The following is a 21,334-nucleotide window of genomic DNA, read 5'->3' as shown; positions in this document are numbered from 1 at the left end:
TTTATCTTGTACTGTAAAGGCACAAAGGAATAGAAACAGCATAGGTGACAATCTTTCTCATAGTGATCATTGTCTAAGAATAATGAGAAATGCTGTGTTTCATCAGCTAAGTCAAGTCTTCTTGGAAACTCCTCTTGCCTTGCACTGCCTTTCATCTTTCCAGTCAGAAATCATTGTATCCCAATTCCCAAATTCTTGTATCCCAATCCAGCTGCCTGCACATTATCACCTATAGACAAAACACATCTATTTTACATGCCTCAGTATTTGTTGCATAAATGTTATGTTCTGGTTTGTGTCCCTTTGTGTACCTTGTATGGAACATCCCCTTGTTTGCCCACCATTGCTTTCTCTCTCATTTCTACTCTATGTTAGTCAGCTTCGCACAACTCTTCTCTATCCTTCCTTTCTTCCTCTCTCCCAGCTGGTTCCAGCTAAGGAACACTTTTGGGACCTCTGTTTCTAGAATTTCTCACCTAGCTTCTCTCTTCTGTCCAATTGGTGAATCAGTGTGCTCATCTTTAATATTTCTTGGTGTTAATAGGTGCTTTCCAAAAGGCCCTCAGATGCTCACTTAAGAACTCCCTTGGCCTGAAGGTGTTGCCATGTGCTGCCTGTTCCACCCCAGGGAATGCTTTGGTGTCCCCACCTCTGCCCCTTTCTTGCTCGGTGTCACTCTTGGCTTCCTATCCACACTTTGGCCTTCCCCTCCCAAACCCCAGTCCTGTACCCCTGAGGTAAAACAGCTTTTCCAGCAAAGGCCTTCAAACCCCTCCTGTAAATGTATTCGCTGAAGGATCACAGGTAGTTCTTGCAGTGAAGAGAAAGTCCAATGTGCCTTGAAGAGAGGAGCAAAGCAGGCACGTCTCTAGAGCTTTGACGGCTTTGTAGTAGCCCAAAATCTTCCTCTTATCTCCATAACGATTGTAAAAATGACACTGCTCTGGCAAGTCAATTGTATTTGTTTTCGGTATGAATAAGTGTACTTTTCTAACCTTCTTTTCAGAAGTAGCTAAACTATCTGGTCTGATACCTCCCTCCACCAAAAGTGCTTGCTTGCAGCAATACCCACATAGTAAAATTCACCCTGGACAACCATCATTTAGAAAATACATTACCTTGGGAATGCACTCACAGTGTCAGGCAGTCTTGCCAAGCACCGGTAATACGAGGTCAGCCCAGAATAGACATTTTGAACAGCTGCTTGTCTTTGTACACACTGATGGTTACAGATAAGGCAGGAGATAGGGCAGGCAGAAAAGGGGTGTCGCATACAAACATCTGGAGACAGGGTGGACTCCAGGGACCTCACTACCACTTTCAAAAGCGGTAAAATAATGTCTGCTATCCTGTAATTGCTGCGCGTTTCAGCGTTTCCCTCTCTCTGCCCTGGGCTGGTCGCACCTCCTCATTCAGCACTTTGCTCAAGGCAGCTCCGCAGGCTCCCATTCGCAGCGAGCCTCCGCCCAAACTGGCCGCTAATGGCCTGAGCGTGGTGACCACAGCCCGTGAAGAACATCTGTGTTGTGGCATCCCTTGCACAGAACAGCTCAGCACCGATCACCTTCCTTCCCTTGGAGCCTCTGCCGTTGTCTGTGTGCCATTGCTCTTCCCGGGCAGCTGCAGCAGGGACTGGCTGATCCACACAGGTCGGCTCTGAGTGGGGACCATTTCCCTGGCGCCAGGCTGGGTTGCTTCACTGGGCTGTATCTAACAGAACACTCCCTGCTTTCCCCCTTGCCTACCAGGAGTGACGGGAATGAGGTATCTGTAATTGTTATGCTCACGGCAGACGGAAAACTCGTGTTAATCTAGACCTTAATTAATTTTGTTGCCTTCTTAGGCATACGTAGCATATAGAGAAAAGTTACAATGGCTTTTCAGTTAGGAAAGTGGATGTCCTTTAACTACTTTACAGGAAAAAAAAAGAGAAAAAGTAAATTAATTTTTGCTCGTGGTTAATTGTATACAGCTGTGATCAGTGGCAGCCCTAAAGCTTTCGAGCTGGTGGGCATGCCACCAGAAAATCTGGTATCAGACTGATACGTATCTGTGTGTGCACACGTGTCAGGCAGCAGAGACTTCACATTAACAAGATAAGAATATTTCGATAACGTAAGTTTGAAAACAGAAAATATGGCTGACACCTTGTAAACAACCTTCTAACTTTCTTTTGTTTACTTTTTTCACTCAGATTGGGCACAGCCATGCTCTACTTGGCAGGCAAGTGTAAGAATTCTGCAGTGCATTTAGAGGATAGTAGAGAAAAAAACACTTCTTACATGTGTGAGGTCTTCACACATTATAAACTGGTCAGTGTTTCCTCTAGCATCACACACCACCTCCTTTTTGTGCACGTCTGCCCTTGCCCTGCTAAGACAAGGATTTTGCCAAAGTTCATAAATCTCTCTGAGTTTGGGCCCAACTATTCCAAACAGGCCCTGCAGTGTGCCTGACTGCCTGCATGCCCCGGGATGGACCTTTACCAGACTGCAGCCTGCCTCTGCTGGGAGCTGCTAGAATTCCCTAACTAGCACTTGTAAAGTTGGAGCAGCAGAGCTGCCTGCATTTTTAGTTTCCTAGGATATTTTTCTGGCTATTTCAAGTAATCCAAAGTCACCGTATTCTGGTGATCAAAGTCCAGCAGGTGAGGATATAAATAAACATGGTTCACAAACAGTGTTATTTCTCTTACCAAACTGCTCTGACTGTTCAGGGGGGTAATGGGTACAGTACTGTCAGCAGACCCTACACATGACCCAACACCTTACACTGACCTTCCATTTTCTAGTTGTGGAAACTGTGCTTTGGCATTACTTAGGTCTTAGAAGGAAGTTGCATAGACTTTATTGGTCATGCTTTCTCAAATATATTATTTGCATACCCACTTCTAAAAAGTCTGTCCTTGTCTTTACATAAACATATATTTAATTTTACTCAGCAGTAATAATAATATATATTTGCTACTGTAATAATTGATGAGGAAGTAATAGATTTGCACTTGCCTCTACAAACACTATTTTCCCATGCTGTACATAGGCACTAAGATATGTATTATTACTAGGATTTCTTGCACACTTTGTGTCTACCCCTCTCTGTAACACAAAAATCTCATTTATCCAGTCTTAAATTATTCAATACATTTTCAATCTGCCCTTCATATGCTTTCTCAAAACTGACATTACATTAAAAGAGAGGAAACATGGTATCTCAACTTTGTGTAGAACTTCAGGTTTTAAAAATATGCTCCTTCACGTAAGGAAGTTAATGAATAAGGCACATGGAAGTATCAAAATATTTACCTAGTTAAAAATTGATGCAGAGACTACTAGTCCTTAATTAAGTTCTATTAGTTTGTTTCTTTTACAGGAAACTCTCTTTTTAACTTTGCTGATAGTATTTCCAATAGTATCAAAAGTAGTATCCAAGTATCAAAATAGTGAACATTCAATATTTTGCTATTTAGTACCATATTATTTTTCATTAGCAATCATTTTTTGCCATATTGCTCTGTACATGAGAAGAACTTTCACATGCATATGTGGAGAGTTGACACAATGTGATAATGGCTTTTTAGATTTTTTTAAATTTCAGTGCATTAGTCTCTTCTTGGTATAAAAATCTATAAAATACAATAAGCTGCAGGATACCAACACACTAATTTCTCAGGTATTTTCCCCCTCATCCTTTTCTATTTCCCTATAAATACACACTTTTATGCAGCTGGGCTGCTGGACAGGTGCAGTGTTTAGTAAACAGAACAACACAAAAGCCAAAATGTCAATAAAACTATTTAGAACAGGAAACTAATGAAAAAACTATTACTGATCACCATTTTGAGACTTGAGCAGCACCGTGCTAGTACCATAGTAACTGAGTTTAGAAACAGTGCATTCCCTTCAGCTGTGGATTTAAATTCTGTGGTTTTTTAAGAGCTTCTGTAAACTTTCTGGTTTTCTGTTCCCTTGGCTAGTTTCAGGCAAATCTGACAAGGAAGAAGACCGTAACAGAGCACTAAACTTCACATCCAACACAAAAAGCTCCACTAAGTAAAAAAAAAAAAAAATTGAAAAGTGTCTGAATGCCTCCCTGTACTGTGGGAAAAGCAGGGAGAAGATGATGTTCAAACAAACCGATTGGGACAAGGTCCAGGGCACACAGCAGCTACGTACCAGCCAGTCCAGTCAAGTCTGCACATGTGCAGCTCCAGCCCAGCCACAGCACACAATACTTCTTTCCATCCCACAGGCCAAAAGCGTGGTGTGAAATGGGGAGGGAAGGAGGAAGAGAGAAAACAACGGCGTGAGAATATCAGGGAGAAGAAAGAAATGGTGAGGATACCCTTCTGCAGATATTTAAGGAAGTAGAGGAGATGGAGACTGAAGCATTGGGGGAAGACAATAATACACACAACTCAGCACAAGACCAGCTTACTGAAAACTTGGCTTTATTTGGTTAACAGCTTACAGAACTGTACAAAATTCATCACACCTCAGCAGATTGCCCACATACCTGGGGAGAAAGGGAATGGCACAGATCAGCAGAGGAAGAGCCTGCCCTGCAGAAGTTTCCACTGACAAATCTGCCTGAAAAGGCTGCAAAACATTCCAGTAAATTCCCTACTTCAGGATTTTTGTGCAATACCCAACACAGCAATGCATGCATTTGAGGTACGACGCTGCTGAAAGGCAGAAGGGATACTGGTGAGCTGTGACAGTGGAGGTAACACCATCACAATTCAGCAACTTCCCTGATGGGGCACACGCTACACATTTAATTTCATCAACAGTATGTAGAATATCCTCGCAGTCGTTTATCCTACTTTTCCTGTTTTAGCCAGGGTGGGTCAAAACATGCACCACATTAGTAACAAGGTCTGTCACTCAGTTCCTTATCTTGCATCTCATTATTTCTTTGGCAACAGGAGTTACAGCATTTCCTTTATAAATCAGATATGCTGGAGGGATTGCTAGCCAACATCCATGGTACAGGTTACTGACAGCCAAAGCAAGGTCTCCTGTGTCCAAGGAATGCTCTGAGAGGCAGACAGGCTGTGGAAGTCTGGTCAGCATCTATGGCAGAGAACAGGAATAACAGCAGAAAAAGCTCCTTGCTGTGCAACAGCTTTGCCCCAGACAAAAATCACAGTAATGGGGTAAATTGCTCTTCCCCAGCGCCACCGTCAGATGTCAGGCCTGCCCACCCCCAACCCTGCACCAGAGATGTCCTAGATGAGAGGCTTATTTTATTTTAAATACTTACATAGCATTGGAAAGACCAGGCTATGCATTCCTGAAATGACTACATTCTCAGCCTGTTCATTTTTTATACAAGAATCTGTATATTATCATTTCACTCTTGTTGCATACTTTTCACAGCTTTAAGAAAAAATATCATGCTATTGAGATACTAGATGGCTAATAAAAACTGCTAATTGGAGTTCTAGAATCTTTTCAACTATGCTGAAATTCCTTGCTTTAAGGAATCAAACAACAAATTTGTAAGCATGATAACTTAGCAGACTATCATTTCACCATGGAAGAATTAGAAGCCTGTTTCAAAGTTTTATTAATTCAAGTCATAAAAAAGTTACAGCAACTTCATATATGTACAAACGTTGTATTCAGTTATGCAGGAGACAGTCTCATTACAACAACCTGGCTACAAAGTCATTATTTTCAATAAAACTCCCAGAAGGGTAGAATAACCATTTAAGCATGTATGCTCCAAAACCCTAGTAACAGCAGTTGTCAACTCGTTTCATCATCATAATAAAAAAATAAAATCAGGGAGCAATAGTTGAGTTTTACTTGAATAAGATGGGGCATTTAACTCTTAACAAATAGTAAAAGTAGCTGTACCAGTCTTGGTTGTTAAGAGTTTAAACAATCATTAAGTGAGCACAATTGCCTCCCTTTCAGAAGGGGAATTCAGAACTTTTAAGAGTTAAGATTCATGCTTCCAATGTTTTTGTCGTCTTCTTTGCTTGAATCTCACTTGTCTTCAGTTGATTAAGTTAAGCATTCAGTCCTCTATGCATTTCATTCATTTCCTTCACCTGGAGGGGAGGAGGTAGAGGGAGATCAACATTTGTGCTACTTCTAAACTTTAAGACTCAGTAAGTTATTGGGACTTAGACCAGATTTTCACTTGCAAATGGATTTGATGCAACACTAACAGAATCAACCACGCCAAAACGATCAGATTTTTTTTTAAAAGGCATTATTTAGCTACAACATTGTTTGGATTCCTTCACAAAAGGCTCCACACTTGGTGTGAAGCACCGTTTACTATTCCATTGGAAAGTAGCTCTTCAATGGGAACTGGAAGATCCATGCAAATACCTCAGTAAAGGACTACATCACAGAACAAGACTATCAGCACTTCCTGTGGATTGCACAGCCCTTTGCTATACATATGTAAAATAGAACTGGCAGTAAAACCAAACCCCACCCCCTCAGCCCTGGGAAAAGCAGCAGATCACCAGTTCTTTGGAACTAGTGCGGAACTACACAGAGGTGAAAACTAGCTACAGAATTTGAATACTTTCAGTCTCCTTAAACACATCTGAAGCACTCAAAGCAAGATTTTAACCGAGAGCAAACTTAGGAGTTTCTGGATTCTGGTCAACCTCCTCCCCCACATATGCACCACAAACAGAAATTAATTACCTCAGCTTTCACGTACTTCCCTTTCCTCCTCCTTGTGAGGACCTGTAAGAGAAGGATGCAGTATTTTTTAAGTCTTGATGTACAAGTAACTTCACCTGGTTTTGACTTCAAAAACACAGAACTTGAAGCTGTCCTTTCCCTATCCTTCCAAAGTGAGGTACAAACGAGATTGTCTGTCACTCTCAGCTACTTTAAACCAGGAGGTACTTTGTTCACCTCTGTGAATTGTTCCCAGTACTTGTTTTCCAGGTGACACCCTTCAGTTGTAACCTGCAACAGTGACAGTATGCCCATCACCAATTTCCCACTTCCCAGGTCTGAAGAAGCAAACCAATTTATGGCAAAACTTTCCATCAGAATCCAAATATGCATGTTGTTACTTCCCAAATTGCAGTGGTATAGTTCTGCTTGGCAGCTTTGTTAGAACTTACCAGAACAACAATTGCAGCCACTATTGCTATTACTACCACTACAATGACAGCAATAAGGCCAGGAGTCAGAGACTTCATGGAAAACTCTGGTGCAATTTCATCAACGTAGTAGACCACTGTCCTCTCAAGCTTCACCTCTTCGTTGTCAATGCTGACATTCAGCCCAGCATTATTATGAAAGATGGATTGACCTTTCACCTAAAACGGGTAGGAAAAGAGAGACTTGCTAGTTCACATTTATCTCCTCACAGGAATAATTCACCTTGCTTTAGCCAGTACACAGCCAGACTCCCAAATGCAGTGCAATACACACATCCAGCCTCTGGCAGACTTCACCCGTGAGCCACTTACATCCTTTTCAAAGTAGTAGGCCACATCAGCTATATCCACACCTCCAAACGATTTGTCTGAGGAATTTTGCTTCAAATCAATAGTAATGTAAGGGTTTTCATACTGCAAAAAAAATATAGTGTGGTATTAAGAAGGAGGTAGTTTAAATCCAACTATCAAATATTCACCAAAACATTATAAGATCTAGTTTGTGAACTTACATCCTGGAACAAGTTTATGGTCCTTGAACTCAAGCCAACTGTTTACAGTAGGATTCAAATTCCACTTTTTAAGTGAAGCAAAGAAGTAATCTACAGACTAAGGAGAGCAGTGTAGCTTCTCAGCATTTCTGTTCAGATACAGCTATTTGCTAACTGCTCAGTGAGCGTCACTATTTTGAGAGCTTCTACTAAAACATGCTGTACTGCATTAGTCAAATAAGAGTTTTCAAAGTTATTACAAAATAAAGTTCTGATACTTTACTAAACATTATGTGCCTCTTACCAGAACACTGCTTATATAGCGGTCATCCAGCTGATAGCGACTGGTAATGGCATCCGTGAAAAACCTGTAAGGATATGAAAGCCATGGCTGTAAAAACAGTACTATTTCACACATATCATTTCTTAAGTAGAGAAGACCAGTGTTAATTGTTTTCTTCTGCAGTCTCTGTGGTGGGTGGACCTCAGCCAGCAGCTAAACCCTCACCTAGTCTCTCACTCACTTCTCCCTAGCAGGATTGGGAAAAGAATCAGAAGGGCAAAAGCAAGGAAAAAAAAAAACAGAACAGCCCTCATCAGCTAAAATAAAGACAGTCCAGTAAGTGAAAGGGCTGGGTGGGGGAAATATAAAACCTCAAACGATGTAAAAGCAATCAGTCATCACTGACAGACCAATGTCCAGCCACCCTCTGAGCAATGGCTACTTGGGAAAAAAACCTTCCCCCAGATTAACTGCTGAATAGGGCATTATACAATATGGGCTATCTGTTCAGTCAATTCAGGTCAGCCCTGTCCCCTTCTCAGCCTCCGGCCCATCCCCAGCCTACTCACTGAGGCAGCAGAGTGAGAGTCTGAGAAGGCCTTGACATTATTTAAGCACTGATCTGCAGCAGCTAAAACACTGGTAGATCTATCAACACTGTTTTGGTCACTGGTCTAAAACACAGCACCACAGCAACTGCTGCCAAGAAAATTAACTCTGCCCCAACCAAACCCAGTGCACTCTCTTCATACTAGAGGTCAATTAACTCCTAACAGTGAAGAGGCACTTAGTGAAAAATAAACACCTGTGTTAGACAAAAGTTTTACCAGTTTGAAGAGTTCAGAAAAAGACCTAGAGGGCAGCAGCTTTTGTTCTGGAAAGGAGGTGATCTAATAGCTACAAATAGGGTTTTGTTTTAACAAAATGAAAAAAAGAAGAGACTAAACTCTTATTTTCCTCCTGATGGTGCTATGTAGTCCTGCCATTTTTGTCAGTTTACTTTCTGAACAGTTCCACCTATTACCTTCCATTTCTTTTAGTATACTGATTTCGGGGGGGGGGGGGAAGTAGCAATCAATTTTAAATGGAAGGGAACCTCTTTAGCAGTTAATTTGTTTTCAATAAAAATTAAAGCACTTCTATGAAGGAACTGCAGCTCACTTCTAAGGCTGTCTTACAAATGAGTTCACAGGTCTGAAAATGCTTTTAAGCAACTGTTTGGAAATACACTAGATATCTAGTAGGACATGCAGACACTACCACGACACATCACTACCATCACTTACTTCTTTAAAGATTCAGCGTTCAGAGGAGCATTTCTCTCGGCATGTTTCATTTCAATGATGATCCACCTGAAGTACAATGAATATTCTTGAAGTGCGTGCATATAAAACATACAAAAAAAAATCTAACCCCAGGCTAAAAAAAAAAAGAACAGTGAGACAAAACCAAAGCAAGCAAAGTCTCTTCCAAACCCCCTTCAATATCTCCTGTTTTCTATAGAAAAAGACCCAGCAGTTACCAAGTGTTGATTGCTCCATCTTCATTCATCCCCAGTGCATCATTCACACAAGGCAGAGCCTCATACAAGAATGTTTTCATGGAACAGCACACCCTGTTGAAAGACTTACGTCGTTCTGACTAATCGATTGCACTTCAAGTCTGCATCATGTTTGTCAGTTCTTCTAACTCCAGCTGTATTCACACACCAACAGGTGGTTCCATTGCACTGCTTCGCCTTGAAAGCACCACTATTTTCACACTCAGGATCATAGAGGCCATCGGTATCTTCAATCGCATCTTTTGGTTTCTCACGACGACCCGATTTTGAGCCCATCACTTCTGCTTTCATCAACAGGCATTTTGAAGTCACTGAAAATAACCAGAAAGTCATGTTATTGCAGCCTCAGACCACACACGTCCAAAACAGAGCTCTGAGCCCAGAGAAACACAAGGTTACATCAGCAGCAACCAGATCTGAAGCCATTACACAGAAGAGCAGATGTCTACCGTGTAGGTGGTGCGTAAAACCAATACAACTGGGGATGTCAGCCTCTCAAGGCAAAGGCCTAACAACTCCAGCCTAAGCACTTCCAGCTTCCCTTGCTCACAGCTAGAGGCTTGCTCACAGCTTAGCTGAGCTCGAACCCAGAGTAAGGTCTTGTCACAAGGCTCTTTCCCCTCTACATTTGTAGGAGAAGTGAGGATATGTGCTTGCAAGGAAGCCAAATATTCATCTTCAAGAAATTCTTGCCACTAGAGACCAAATATTGAGGAGGAGGGGGAAGTCTACATCAGTACAAGCAGAGAAACCCTGAACACTTATCGGCCAACACCAGTTGACTTAGAAGACCAGGAATAAGAACTCCTTCCTTTCCTCCATTATTTGCTGGAAACTCAGTGGTCACTCTCACATATTCCCCGGCGCTCTGCGGGCGCATTTCCGTGCCACCCGCCCGGCCGTGCCCTTTTACTCACGGGTGCTACAGTCCACGGTGACGCCGGAGCCGATGGCGTCGCAGCGGCAGCGGCCCTCTTCCACCCTGCAGTTGGTGACACGCTTGTTCTTCTCGCAGACACACGCTGCAAGAGAAGCGCGGCCGTGAGCCGGGCATGGCAGGGCACCGCCACCCGAGATCCGCCGCCGGGCAGGACAGACAAAGCCACCTCTCACCGGCCGGGCATGGCGTGCCCGCACCCCCCGCTTTCCCCCCGGCCACCCACCCCCCTTCCCGAGCGCCGGGGCTCCCCTCGGGGCGCGGACAAAGCGGCGCTATTAGAGCCGGGTGCTCCTGCCCCCTCCGCACCCCCGGCGAAGGGGGCGGGATGGCGGCGCCATTTGGAGGCATGGGCCGCCCAGCGGAGAGCGGGAAGGGGTCCCGGGGCGGGAGAGCTCGGTCAGGAGCGGGGCGCCAGGCGGACAGAGGGGTGCGGGCACTCACAGTTCTGCTGGGCAGTGGCGGCGGCGCAGAGCAGCAGGAGGAGCGCAGCCCCGCAGAGCGGCTTCATGGCTGGGGCGGGCGGCAGGGCGCGGAGAGGACGGGGGAAAGTCCTCGGGGACGCGGGCAGAGAGGGAGCGGTGCGTGCGCGGCGGCGGAGCGGTGTGAGCCGCCCGACAGGTTCCGCAGGTGGTGGTGGCTGCGCCGCGCCCTCCCGGCTCCGGTTACACCTGGGACGCGCGGGGGGAGCGGCGGCAGCTCCTCCCCCGGGCCCGCCGGGCGAGCTCTTAAACTACCGCCGCCCCCTCCTCCCCCCGCACCTGGGCGAAACTGGATGGGGCAGGGCGGGACCCGCTCCCGGCCCGGCCCCAAGAGCGCCTCTTCTATGGAATGGCGAGGGGGAGCGGCGGTGCGAGGGGCGTCCCGAGGCGCGGCCGTGCCCGCTTTTTACCGGGGCTGTGAAACCGCCCCGCCCGGGCGGAGGGGCAGCGGGCTGGGGCCGTCGTGGGGGAAGCCGGGGAACAGCCGTCCCCGCCGTCGAGGGGAAAGTGTTAGTCATCACCGGGAGCTCCTGGGCGTGTTTGCCCTGTGACACACGGGCAGGGGGAGCAGTGCCCGCATCCCTCCCGGCTCGGGGTTTCCCGCGCCCGCCGCTGACCTTCGGAGCGCCGGGGAGGTCCCGAGGTCCCTGGCCTGGCTTGGTGGCCCCGGGCTCGTCCCTCGGGACAGGTGGGGGGTGTTTCCACTCCCCTCTCGGCGAGCTGAGAGCACGCAGGGAATACTCGCACTTTATAGTGAGCTTTGTTTGTAACCGGTGGTGCCGTGTGAGCTAATTCTGATAATTCCTCAGTAAATTAAAAAACAGGACGCTTATCTGTATAGAATGAACCCTTTTGTAAGGATCTCTATTGGTTATGTGTTTTACTTTTATTTTCGGTTTTGGTTCCTTTCTAGAATACGTAGTAGAAATCTCTACCTCAAGGTTGCTCTGAAGATTTGCTCATGGTGCTGCAGTATCCTCATTTCCTCGCTCAGGAAAAAGTAGTCCTGAGTGCTTTGTCTCTGAGCAGCGCAGCTTTGTGGGATCCTACAAAATGGGAGGTAGTGCCAGAGCCCTGCCAGGTTGCCGAGGAAGAAACACGGGAAAGCTGGCTGCAGGCTTTAAGATGGCTTTCCAAAGTGTGAAAGCAATGCCAAAATGGAAGACAAAAGATAGGTATGGTACACTGGAAATGCTTTATGAACCTTGAATTTATTTATTCAGTTAAAAAATATGCATAGATCTCTCTAAAGATATACTAGCACCCTAGAAAAACAAATTATTTTAGTACAGGATAAAACCAGAATGACATTCTGCTCAAAGACTTGAAGCTTCCTCTCACCAGTTCACTGTACAACAAAAACATGTTTCTGCTTCTCCACATGCAGACCTCAGTAAGTGAAACTGTTTGAAAACTTTGCATGTTCGAAGCGAAAGTGCTGGTGAACTACCTTAGTGGTTTTGTCTCTGTGCACAGCTGTGTTTGTGTTGTACCTGGTTTTGTATGTTGTTTTTGCCTCCAATGCCCTGCTGCTGTCTCAGATGGGTCCTAGTTAAAGGGACAGCTCTTTGGATTTGCTCTTGGTACAGCCTGAATCAGAGTTTTGCAGCATTTATCTTGATTCTTCTTGTGGTTTTGCATGGTTTCTGATTGATAAGTGTATTCTTCTGATACACTTGTCAAAGATTCAAAATGAAAGCTTGACCTAGCAATATGAAAACTTGGGAAGACTAAAGTCTCAAATACGGACTTCTCGCATCTCTTTCGTCAAGTGATGGCATTCTCCAGAAAGATGAGTAGGATCATAAGCCAGAAATGCCTGCCTTACTATAAGCCTCTTATTTCATATTAATGTACAGGTTTGTTCAAAATGAGAAGAGCTATCTTGTCATTATCAAATTGCGAAGCTGACCTACGTGAGCCTTGATAATAAGGACTAGTAAATTTTATGATGGACTTTTGCCGTTATTTAATTTATTTTTTAATACATAAATGTAGAAAAACAGAACAGGCTTGGTACACGTAGTCCTCTTTCTTCTCCTGATCCTTGTTTTGTATAGGTAAAAGTCTGTGCCTAGTTTTACAAATCCAAGCAGTCTTGAATACTGAAAGTAGCCCTGCTTTTACAACCACCTTCAAATACCACATAGGTATCTTTGTTGTCAAAAAATAGCCATAACCTATAGTATCTAGGGGCTGAATGGTTTTAGGGTATTTGTGTGGCCTAGAGCCTCTCACAGTGTGTTTTGGCACTGTTGTGTTGTGACACATTGTGAAATGTGAGTTAGCACCAGCAGAAAGTGATAAGGTAACTCTGCTGAAAATGTAGGTGCATCATGCTCCTTTTTGTAATCTAGCATTTAATTTGCCTCCAGTTTGCAGGAACGAATAAGGACCTCACTACCTGTGGTCTCACTAGATTTCCAAATGTGAAGAAATTATTGTTTAAACATTGCTCAGTACTTTTGAAGGAGAGTTGCTCTACATGATCCCATTCACCAGCAAGGCAATGGAAATGAGGACCATTCACAGCAGTGTTAAACTTACCCTCTTTCCCGGTTATTTTGAGGGCAGCTTCTCGGTAGAATCAAAGCCAGTGAAGCAGACATGAGACTAAACAGATACAAGAGCCTGACTGCTGAAGTTTATTACACAGGTGCCTTGGTGTCTGGGGGGTTGGGAGGCAGTGTCTTTTTTGTACCTTTTGTGGTGCTTGTACCTCTTTGTGCCGAAATACATGACCATATTCAATGGCTATTCTATATAAACTTTCCTCAGCACACAGCTCGAAAGGTAAGGCCTTGCATATTGGTTATAAACAGGATAATTTTATCAACTGTTGGAGATACCTCCTCTTATCAAATAGCTGACTGCTGATTAGGCAGTGCAGTGTAGGCTAGTTGTGGTTTACTCATATTAAAGCATAATTACAGGTCAGACAAATTGTAATTTCAATGCTACGAGCACATTACTATATAGCAAAAAGTGTTGGTCACCAAACTCTACATACACGAAGTATGTAAACTTACATTAGGAAAACTCATGTGATCTTTATTTTTCAACTTTTGCTCCCTAATTTACATCTGATCCATATCTGTTTGGAGAATAAAGTATTAGTTCACTAAAATACTCAAGAGCCATTGACTTCAGTGGGAGATTTTTCTATTGACTCGAGTGAACTGTGAATCAGATCCAAGGAGATAAATCCAGCTCTTCCTGAAGTCAGTAAGAATTAGTGTGATACCGGGATATGATGTAAGGTCATTTCCAGGTGTTCACTAGAAATTAGGTAAGTGGGTTTTGTGAAACTCCCCAGGCACAGAAAAGGGACAGAATCTGCTTTCAGGGAAAGTCGCAAGGGTGTATGAGTCACTCCTGAAGTATCAGGAAACGATGCAAGGTGGGGCTGTGACATGCACTGTGGTCAGCAGATCAGAGAGATGAGTGGAGAGAGCGTGATCAATGCCACTGGGGTATTTGGCAATCTCGGTCTAACTGAGATTCTTCAGAGGCTGCAAACCTGATTGGTTTGGGGTGTACCCTCCTGAAGATAACCAAAGTCTCATCCCTAGAAAATAGGTCATGTATGATACCAAATTGTGAAACATAGTCTTTTAATCTTTTTCCAACAAAATTAACAACTTTTGAAAATTCATGATGGCTTTTAACTGGTTATGGCTGACAAAGATAGAAACAACCAGAAACACTGATGCTCAAAAGTGCCAACAGGTATTTTGGACAGCAGACATTGCTATATATATCACTATATTATAGACGTGCTCAGGAACTTTGTATTAGGACAGCTTCAGAATGTTTGTATTCAACTTTTTTTGTCAGACTTCATCATCTGTATAGAATGAAACCTTGAAAAAACTGTAGGAAGAGGACAATATTGAGGAATTATGTACAGTACCTTGTCTATGATGCGTTTCTGAAGATTCCATGTTGTCACAAATCGACCCATGCTGCTGCTCAAAGGACTGTAATAAAACTGGTGCTTCTGTGTCTTTGATTTTTCCTGCCTGTTTGAAAACCACGAGAAAACAGGTAAGTCTTGTTACACTGATTTGAATAATGAGAACATTTGGAGTCCTGGACAACTTAAAAGTTTTGGCCATATGGAGGTGGTCAAGCATAGAGCCAATAAGAAAATAAACAAGCATTCACATCTTTCTGCTAGACTGTCTAACTGCTTCGAAACACTGTAAAAAAAACCCCCAAAAAGGCTATTTTACATGTTTGGGGTCTTTTTTGCCTGTTTCTAGATCATGTCTTTTTTTTTTTTTTTTTTTTTTAATAATAACACAGTGCTTGTCTGTTATGCACACTGAGGATGGAAATTAGTTCAGAGGCAGTGGCAACTTTCATAAAGCTTCAGAAGCCCATAGCTTGGGTCTCTATCAGCTTACTTTGAAAGTAAGAGTAGCTGCTAAGAGGTACAGGGCTGTTGGTTCAGAGATTCATAAAACTAGACAGGGTGTAGCCACGGGAGAGAAATGCTCATGCAATTAATGTATGTTCTATTTGTGTCTCTGAGGATTACAGAAACCAACCTGTCTGATATGTTGTGGCATCCTCACCTCTCTGCCAGGGCTTAGTCTTAACTCCAGAGGGTGGGGCCAGTAACAGGTTTGTCACCCTCATCTTTATGTACCTGAAAATGCATTTCCATGGCTCTAATACTGACAGCATTTTTAGAACATCTATTGTCAGCATTCAACACTGCTTAAAATAAATAGCATTAGATGTAAAAACCGTAATAATTCCTCATCCAGACTACTGCACAGCAGCAAGGCAAAGCTAATTTCATACTGTGCCCAATCCCTCAGGTTTCTAGGGTTTGGAAAGGGCTCAGAGGAAAACACGAGATCACAAGCTGTAGTAAAAGAAACTGTTTACATTTAAATTGTTTCAGTTTTGGCATCTAAGATACTTTATTTTTTTCCCCTCTTTTAGCCATTCTCTGTGAAAGAAGATACAGATGGAACTTTGTCAAAACACTTGTTGAAAACTGAGAGAGTCCTAAGTAGTTTTTAACATGCTTTATCGCGTGACAACATCTCTGGGCTGTAGGCAGAACTGAAGCAGATGGTTGTCCTGTCTCTCAGTGTGGTGTTATCAGAAGGCACATTGAGTACTTCTGTCATAAAACCTGCCGTTGAATTTGCTTGTGCTGGACTTGTACAGGTTGCTTGGGGGCCTAGTGAGGGTGTGGATTTACAGTTTGTCAGGTAACCCCCAGTAACACCCACGGACACGGCTGTACCTGGTAGCGAGCAGAAGCCATGTATTCCTCAACGAAAACAGGGTCACAGCCTGCACAAAGGCAGTTTCCAGGGAGCAGTTAACATGCTGTAAATCCCCACCCACTCTTGCCTCACTCTAATTTGTGTGCGTAGTCATACCCCAAGCAAAGGTGAATAAATACACCCATGAGCTGGGCAGAAAAATCTCATCCCACAAACACCGACACAACGGACAGCAGGGAGTGGGGTTAAAAGAGGTGGGCGTGCCATCAGCGTTTTGCTTTCTTTGTCCCTTGCTGAAATAAATTGCTTTTGTGTTGTGACTGTTTTCACAGTTCATGAGTTTCCCTTATTTTTCCAGTTAGCAATAGCTGTTACCAAAGTTCATCTGTTTCTCTTTGCACTTTAATTTACAGCCCTTGTACTAGTCATTTTATTGCTACAACCTCTGGGTGAGAGAACTTTTACAGCTTGTGATTACTGAACTTGGAGAAACAAGAAAGCTTTTTGACCTGTTGTGGTGTAATTATAGACCCCATTGCTTCTTGGGAGGGGCATTCAATGTTTAACAAACTGTGGCAATTCTAATTTAACTGTGTGGAGCCTGGACCATTGGATGCAAGTTAAAAAAAGTAAATCCTGGATTTTTTCCAGGTCATATTTGAACTTGTCTGGTTTTAGTCTCTCAAGGGCTGTCCTTGAAGTTCTGCCTTCCCACTACTGAACTTGACACTGCTCCTTTCTTAGCAATATGAAAGCATGGGAGCCAAATTATTTGCATATGAAAACAATTTCCCCTTGCTTCAGAAATTACAGCTACACTACTTTTGATTAATCCTTTCATGGGGTGAGTCTTTTGAATGCCATACCATGCAAATACAGCTCTTGACAACAGAAAAACTGTCCTGTCTTAATTACCACTATTGTTTCATATTATAGGGGCTGTGGTCATGGACAAAGATTGAATTGTGTTCAATCGTATAAAAACAGAGAATAAATAGACTCTGTGTTTGAAAGAGTTTGTGATCTGAATTATATGACCAGTAAACTTTGGAACTGGAAAACAAAGATGAGAAAGTTTTGGTGAAATTTACACATTTTTCCCTGTTATAGAATCATAAGCCATCTAGCTAAAAGTTTGAAGGCTTCCACCTATTCTTTAGCCACTCAAGCAGCTATTATTTCGGAAGCTTGCCTTCAGGAAAAGAATTAGGATGTTATTTTGAAAGTACCAATGTTTTTCTACTTTTGATGTCCATAGATAATAACATAAGATATATTTCCTGGATAATAGGTTCCTTAGATGTTTTGTAGTTTAGCGTATTAATGTGTATGTATACATTACATCAGTGAGGCAAAGCATTTGTGTTATATGCCAGATGGAACAAAACACATTTTAGCTAATGCCATTTCATAAAAATGATTTCTTAAGTCAAACTCTTGAAACTTTTTTGTTCAGCTACCTTTTCACCTGGAAGATTTTCTAAGTCTGGGGTTTGTTAGATGTTTCTGAGAGGAAAGAGGAGAAAATGAAAAGGTGGAAAGTTCCCATTTCCCCGAGTGAACGTAGGCAATCCAGTCCCTCTGCGCATGCACAGGGCAGCGCCCTGGGCATGGTTGCACACCTCCTCCTTGTTCCTGCACCTGCCTCTCAGGAAGCCTGGGGCTCTTGGCATCTGGAACAAATGGCTCCAGGGCCGTGGAGGTAGAGAGGAGTCCTGTTTATTAGGGCTCTTTGCACAATTCAGCATGAAGAAACAGCGTGGGCACAACTGGGTAACAAATAGCCATGGTTATTAAATACTTGCAAATCCAAAATGCAATCTTCAGCGGCCAAAAAAAAGTTAGAATAGGGTGGATGACGTCAGAAGGTTCAGAAAACACTTAAAGGAAAACAGTGCAGATCATCTCCTTTCCCTTTAATGTAAAATACACAGGGCTAATTTTGAGTTACTGATGTCGAGAGATATTATTCATCTTTTGTGACATGATGGTGAAGACCTAATGTAGTCTATCTCATCTATTTATTTTTACAGAGAAATTGGAACTCTTCAGATAAGACTCCTTTGTTTAATTTACAACCAGCACACAGGTGCCAATCCTTAAAAATCAGTCTTAAAAGCTCCCCTGTCTGCTTTGAATTAGTTGAGTTCATACAGGATATATCAGTCTATTTACAGTAGGAATGAACAAGTTCAAACTTATGTCCCAGGTCCTTTATGGAGATTTGTTGCTGCAGTGTGCTTGGCTGTTTCAAAGTATGCAGGAGCAGCATGTTTAAACATGCTCTGTGTTTGCTGGTGGCCTCCACTTTCGATTACTGGTTGCTCTATTAGTCTAGTTGCTACACTTCTTGTTCACTGCATAATTTCCAAATAATTTTTTCCTTCTAGCTCCTGAATTTCTCAGTACCTGTGAACAACTACAGCTGTTTTGGGACTTATTAGAAAACACTGCAGTGTGCTCAGACGTTCTTTTCAAGTAAACAGAACTGGAAACAATTTTCCTGCCCATTCATCCATCAGCGACATACACTTAAGTGGCACTGAACCATTTTTAATTTTAATCATACTGTAACACTTGTCAAAAGCAAGGATTTAACTGCAAGGTACCTTTCCAGTATCCTTGCTTACTACCCCCAGCAGCAAACTGGTAAGCCAGATCTTCAGTGTGTTATGCTTAGTCCTAGTCCAGGCACCATGATGCCCTAATAATTTATTTCACACAACTCATCTAAATTCTTACTCTCTCTTCCCACATATAAAACAGGTTTCCGGTGCAACCACATATAAAAACCTGGATTCAGGTGGTTCATCTGTTCCTCTTTGACTTTAATTTACTCCTGTGACTTGCTACACCCTTTACTCTGAAAGAATTAACCTCACGTCCAAAGTTTGCTTTTTAGATGCTTGTTTCAGTTTCGCTATGGGTCTTTAGGAATGGAGCTCTCAATCCATGAGCATTTCATTTAGAATGTATTTGATCAAGAAGCCAGGTTCCCCCAGCAGGGTCAGCAGTCATGTCTACAGAGAAGAGAGACTTTTTTTCCTATTTCACGCTCTGCAGGAAGTAGGAGAATTGAAAAATACATATTTTATCGTGGTTAATGATCTGTATTTAAAAGAATCAATGGTGGTTCTTATGACTTTGTTTGAAAAGAAATACCAGGTGTTTTGCCTATGGTATTTTATCTTTCTTAGGTGAAAAAAAAGTTCACTGGAAAGGCTATCAAAGGCCAAAGGCATCTCAAAAATATCAAAATCTGAAAAAAAAAGTACATATATCCTAAATGTAATTTATTAAAATATTATCCCTGTGTTTTTCTTCAGTGATGCTTCTTAATCTATCTGTAAACAACTTATTCACTGAAAAAGTTTAAGTCCTTTTTCCATTTAAAGGAAATAAACTGCTCTACAGCTGCCTTTTGGGACCAAATTCTGGATAGTTATATAACTACATATCTCATATAACGGAGTTCCAGTGCATACATGGAATTCTTTTTTTTTTTTTCCCAGAAATAAGATTTTGTAAGAATCCCGGGTCTTTCAAGCCCACGTCTTAATAATTTTATACATATAAATCTTATATAAAAATAAAAACTATATACACATATTTATACAAAAATAAAACCAAAAATGATGTATAAATTTGTACATTAAAAATGTAATTTCAAACTGTGATTACATAAAAAGATGAATAATGGCTAAACCGATTTAATGTCCACCTACAGGAAGGGTTAGGAAAGAGGTACAACGTGAAACCCCGTGTATTATGCTGGACAAATGCTGCATTGTCTCGGTTCAAACCGCTGGTGGTGAAACAGCGCTCCCTGATGTCCAGCGAGCGACTTGGAAGTCCAAAAGCTACATTCTTCCCGATATTCTTGGATGAATTGTTCAACAACCTTCTGAAAATTGTAGTTAATAAAAAGCAAAGTTGAGAACCAGTTAATTCCATTATCTCATGGAGAGGGCTTAGAGTCAGGTAAAGTTCTGTTTCCTTATTGTCACTGGGTTCAGGCATCAACCCTTCCATGTTGATGTTTTTCCATAATGTTTCTAAGTTGAATCCTTGAGTCATCCCCATCTCAATCCTACCTCAGGCTGCAGAGAGCTGCAAGGAAAGAAAGGTAGAGTTCCAGACATCCTCACAGCTTTCTCACAAGTTCAGTTTCCTCAAGAGTCTTATCCAATGTTATGCAATAGGTCTGAATCAGAGCAGAGACCTGAGTCCTGGCAGGTTGGGGACAGCACACTGGAGGAAGAGTCACAATACCTGTACAATAACTTGATTGTGACAGATTTTTGAGTGAAAAAAAAAAAAAATTCTTTTAATACTTTGTTGTAGAAACACCAGCCCAAAAATGATTTTAGAAGGGGGAGACCTACAGGAAGCTCTGTGTGGGTAACGATCGACATTGTAAGTCACTTTTTATTGATGTAAAGGTGTAAAGAATAAGGAAGCGTGCATGTCACAATTATTGCAGCTTCATGTTTTGCAATAGGGAAAAAAAAAGAAATTTTTTTCCTGGTCTTAAAGATTTAGATGGTTATGTGGAAGTTTCTGTAACCTGCCCTTCCTCTGTTTTTCACAGTTATCAAATGAGCAGTAGTAATGATGAGTGCTTTGAATTCTTCAGATGAAAAGTAATACACAAAAAAAGAGAACAATTAATGCAGGGTAACTCACTGTGAATATGTGTCCAAGAAGAGAGAACCTCAAAGAAACAGACTTTTGCCCTGCTGGTGTATTTGGTATTATCTCCACCCTGCTGCCAAGTTTTCTGATTTCAGCCTGTTCCATACAGAGATGTTGTTAGTTGATACATTTACCACTTGGTATGTTTTTATCTCTCCCTGATCAGAAACTTAGCATGATATTTCCCTGAATATGCCCACTGACTCAGAGCACCTAAATAATCTAGCAAATTATTAATAAAAGATGAGGAAGGTGTAAATTCTCATTACTATAACAAATGAGGCCAGTTACACTTTAATTGACCTGCACAGGGGGAAACAATGAAAATGAATGTATGGCTTGCCATCTTCCTAGGGTAAACCTTTAGCTCTTATAAAGAGCTTTTCTTATAAGAAAAAGCAACAGTAAGATTTCACACTGAATCTTATTGGCAAAGGGATTTTTTTTTCATTCTTGTTATTACATTTCAATAGACTGCCTTAGACTAATTGCATA

The 21,334-nt window shown here is 42.3% G+C and overlaps 1 protein-coding gene across 1 annotated transcript; it reads right to left on the bottom strand.

Annotated features, from left to right (window-relative positions):
• Positions 1 to 5,327: 5,327 nt before the first annotated feature.
• Positions 5,328 to 11,117, bottom strand: EPCAM (epithelial cell adhesion molecule). Its single transcript, XM_082302407.1, has 9 exons — positions 10,858 to 11,117; positions 10,394 to 10,498; positions 9,547 to 9,787; positions 9,202 to 9,267; positions 7,937 to 8,000; positions 7,454 to 7,555; positions 7,103 to 7,300; positions 6,672 to 6,713; positions 5,328 to 6,058 (listed from the first exon to the last, which is right to left on the bottom strand). Exons 1-9 carry the CDS (start codon positions 10,922 to 10,924, stop codon positions 6,017 to 6,019), a joined length of 927 nt encoding a protein of 308 aa, XP_082158533.1. The 5' UTR covers positions 10,925 to 11,117; the 3' UTR covers positions 5,328 to 6,016.
• Positions 11,118 to 21,334: the final 10,217 nt, after the last annotated feature.

Source organism: Coloeus monedula, assembly GCF_965178545.1.
Source record: "Coloeus monedula genome assembly, chromosome: 2".
Lineage (NCBI taxonomy): Eukaryota > Metazoa > Chordata > Aves > Passeriformes > Corvidae > Coloeus > Coloeus monedula.
The sequence above is the reverse complement of the archived record's forward strand: the minus strand, read 5'-3'. Positions and strand labels throughout refer to the sequence as shown.

Excerpts from the sequence above, each read along its gene's own strand:
- EPCAM (XM_082302407.1), bottom strand. The coding sequence starts at position 10,924 with ATGAAGCCGCTCTGCGGGGCTGCGCTCCTCCTGCTGCTCTGCGCCGCC. Across the intron at positions 6,714-7,102 it reads TGGCTGCAATTGTTGTTCTG|GTCCTCACAAGGAGGAGGAA; the intron begins GTAAGTTCTAAC and ends CTTCTCTTACAG. Across the intron at positions 6,059-6,671 it reads GGAAGTACGTGAAAGCTGAG|GTGAAGGAAATGAATGAAAT; the intron begins GTAATTAATTTC and ends CCTCCCCTCCAG.